Source organism: Leuciscus leuciscus, assembly GCF_965113295.1.
Source record: "Leuciscus leuciscus genome assembly, contig: HAP1_SCAFFOLD_700, whole genome shotgun sequence".
Classification (NCBI taxonomy): Eukaryota; Metazoa; Chordata; class Actinopteri; order Cypriniformes; family Leuciscidae; genus Leuciscus; species Leuciscus leuciscus.
Window position 1 is genome coordinate 20,001 of NW_028118040.1, and position 3,448 is coordinate 23,448.

The 3,448-nt window shown below is 51.7% G+C and overlaps 1 protein-coding gene across 2 annotated transcripts in view; it reads left to right on the forward strand.

Annotated features, from left to right (window-relative positions):
- Window positions 1-563, forward strand: part of LOC309491661 (adhesion G protein-coupled receptor L1-like) — a 16,301-nt gene extending 15,738 nt beyond the window's left edge. The window contains exons 4-5 of one of the 2 annotated variants that reach the window (XM_082190712.1): window positions 142-271; window positions 435-563. In XM_082190712.1, the coding sequence (XP_082046838.1) occupies window positions 142-245 (104 nt within the window). In that variant the 3' untranslated portion in view covers window positions 246-271; window positions 435-563. Of the gene's footprint in view, window positions 1-141; window positions 272-434 lie in introns of those variants that run through there. The other variant, XM_082190711.1, reaches the window with a different exon arrangement.
- The last annotated feature ends 2,885 nt before the right edge of the window (window positions 564-3,448 follow it).

Sequence of the window (3,448 nt, forward strand, 5' to 3'; positions counted from 1 at the left end):
GTCCTGTCCTGTCCTGTCCTGTCCTGTCCTGTCCTGTCCTGTCCTGTCCTGTCCTGTGTGGTTCGTGTGGAAGCCTCTCCTCGAGTCAGTATACTCATCCATTCTCTTGCTGGCTCACTGAACTCTGCCCTGCCAATTCAGACGCTGGGTTCCTGAACAGACGCGGTGTCCAGTCTACGGTACCTTCTCTCTCGGCGGACTTCGCCTCTCACTACAGTCTCCACTCGGAGTCCAACTTCGCCTGACGCCCTGCTGCGCATCCTGAGTTCCAGTATTATCTGCTGCCTGCAGTTTACGTTGATTTCTACAAAGCGAAGTTTTCTGTTTTTTCCTGAGAAGATTTATGTTTGATTCAGTGATTCGCTTCTCATTTCCATTAAAGACTGAATTATTGTGAATCTCGCTTTTTGGTCCTCTATCTCTCATTATAACAGAATAAACTGACCAGTTATGGACCAAGCGAGCAGCCATCCTTTTCAAGCGGCAGTTGAGCTTCAAGGTGCCATGTTGGGGAAACACGAGCAGGAGATATCCACCGCTCGCCAGGCTGTTGACTCCCTCGCTAGCCAGATGGCCGATCTCACACAGCGGGTTCGTCAGATTCGGCACGAGCCGTCCACCTCTGAGATCCGTGAGGTTTCCGAACCACGCGTCAACAATCCTCCTGTCTATTCCGGTGAGCCAACTCAGTGCCGCTCCTTTCTTACCCAGTGCGAGGTGGTTTTCTCGTTACAGCCTGCCACTTACGCTCGGGACCGAGCCAAGGTCGCCTACGTAATCTCCCTCCTCGCAGGACGAGCTCGGGAATGGGGAACGGCCCACTGGGAGGCAGAAGGTGAATGCGTCTTCGACTTCACACTCTTCAAACAAGAGATGATCCGTGTCTTTGACCGGTCAGCCCACGGGGAGGAAGCTTCACGACTCCTTTCGTCCCTTCGCCAGGGAAGGCGTTCCGTTACTGACTTTTCTATAGAGTTCCGCACCCTTTCCACGTCCTGCGGGTGGAATGAGCCGGCGCTGGTGGCGCGCTTTCTGGAAGCGTTGAATCCTGATCTCAAGGACGAGATCTTCATGCGCGAGGTGCCTGCTCGACTCGATGCTCTCATCGATCTGGCAATCCGAATTGAGAAGCGGTTTGACCTGCGCCACAGAGCACGTCGGACCGAAGCCGCTCGCTTTCCTACTTCCTCCTCGGCCGTTTCTCCTCTTGCCTCTGACACAGACTCTGAGCCCATGCAACTTGGTGGTCTTCGAATTTCTTCCAAGGAACGCGAGCGACGCATCACCAACCGTCTGTGCATGTACTGCGCCTCAGCAAATCACTTTGTCACTCATTGTCCGGTAAAAGCCAGAGCTCGTCAGTAGACGGAGGGTTACTGGCGAGCGCGATGTCTAGGAACTCTCCATCTAAGTCCTGTACAACCCTTCCTGCACTTCTTCGGTGGCCCGTCTCGTCTGTCTCTTGCATGGCTCTGGTTGACTCGGAGGCAGAGGGGAATTTCCTCGATGAGTTGTGGGCTCGGAAGCAAGGTATTCCCCTCATAGACTTAAAAGACTCCACCCCTCTCTATGCCCTTGATGGTAGCGTCCTCCCTAGAATAAAGCAGAAGACTGTGCCTCTGACGCTTACCGTCTCAGGAAATCACAAGGAAACAATTTATTTTTTTATTTTTCATTCCCCCTTTACTCCTGTGGTACTCGGTCATCCTTGGCTAGTACTACACAATCCCCAAATTAATTGGTCTGATGGTTCTATTTTGTCGTGGAAGTTGTCTTGTCATGTTGAGTGTTTAACCTCTGCTGTTCCTCCTGTTTCCTCTGTATCTGTTTTTCAGGAAGAACCCGGTGATTTGTCTGGAGTCCCGGAGGTTTATCACGATCTGCGGGAGGTCTTTAGTCGAGCCCGGGCCACTTCTCTTCCCCCCCATCGTCCTTACGATTGTAGTATCGACCTTCTCCCGGAGACCACGCCCCCGCGCGGCAGATTATATTCTCTATCGGCTCCTGAACGGGAGGCGCTGGAGAATTATCTGTCCGATTCCCTCAACGCCGGTACTATTGTGCCTTCCTCGTCACCTGCCGGTGCAGGGTTTTTCTTTGTCAAAAAGAAGGACGGTTCGTTACGTCCCTGTATCGATTACCGAGGGCTGAACGAGATTACTATCAAGAACCGTTATCCCTTGCCTTTAATGTCGTCAGCCTTTGAAATCTTACAGGGAGCTAAGATCTTTACCAAACTCGATCTTCGTAACGCCTATCATTTAGTCCGCATCAAAGAGGGTGACGAATGGAAGACCGCCTTTAACACGCCCCTCGGTCACTTTGAATATAAGGTCCTCCCCTTCGGGCTGGTCAACGCCCCCGCCGTGTTCCAAGCTCTTATCAATGATGTCTTACGAGATATGCTAAATATTTTTGTCTTTGTCTATCTCGATGACATTCTCATTTTCTCTCCCTCACTCCAAGTCCATGTCCAACACGTTCGTCGAGTTCTCCAACGTCTGTTAGAAAATCGACTCTTTGTCAAAGCTGAGAAATGTTCGTTTCATGTTCCGTCGGTCACGTTTTTGGGCTCAGTCATTTCTGCAGAAGGAATCAATATGGACCCGGCTAAGGTCCGAGCGGTCACCGAATGGCCCGTTCCTGATTCTCGTGTTGCGCTTCAACGCTTTCTTGGCTTTGCCAACTTTTATCGTCGTTTCATACGAAATTTTTGCCAAGTTGCCGCGCCCCTCACGGCTCTGACATCTGTCAAGTCCCGCTTTAGATGGTCAGAAACAGCTCAAGCTGCTTTTGATCAGCTAAAGACTCTTTTCACTTCCGCTCCTATCTTACTCTCTCCCGACGTCTCGAAACAATTTATTGTCGAAGTTGATGCCTCGGAGGTCGGGGTCGGGGCCGTACTTTCTCAACGCTCCTCTGCAGACGGAAAAGTACATCCCTGCGCCTTTTACTCTCACCGTCTCGCGCCCGCCGAACGAAATTACGATGTAGGCAACCGTGAACTGCTCGCCATCCGGTTGGCGCTCGGCGAATGGAGACATTGGTTAGAAGGCTCTTCCGTTCCTTTTGTCGTATGGACGGATCATCGAAATTTAGAATACATACGTTCGGCTAAAAGACTCAACGCCCGTCAAGCCCGTTGGGCTCTGTTTTTTACACGTTTTGATTTTTCCATCTCTTTTCGTCCCGGTTCAAAGAATGTCAAGCCTGATGCTCTCTCTCGCCTCTTCGACTCCCCCACCGCAGCCGTAACCCCTGAGATTATTATTTCTCCCGGTCGTGTTGTGGGTGCTACTGTGTGGGGAATCGAGAGGTTGGTCAGACGCGCATTATCTCAGTTTTCCGTGCCGCGTAACTGCCCTAAGAATCTCCTTTTTGTGCCCACGTCCGTTCGCCGCGCTGTCCTCCAGTGGGGACACTCGTCCAAATTGTCTGCCCATCCCGG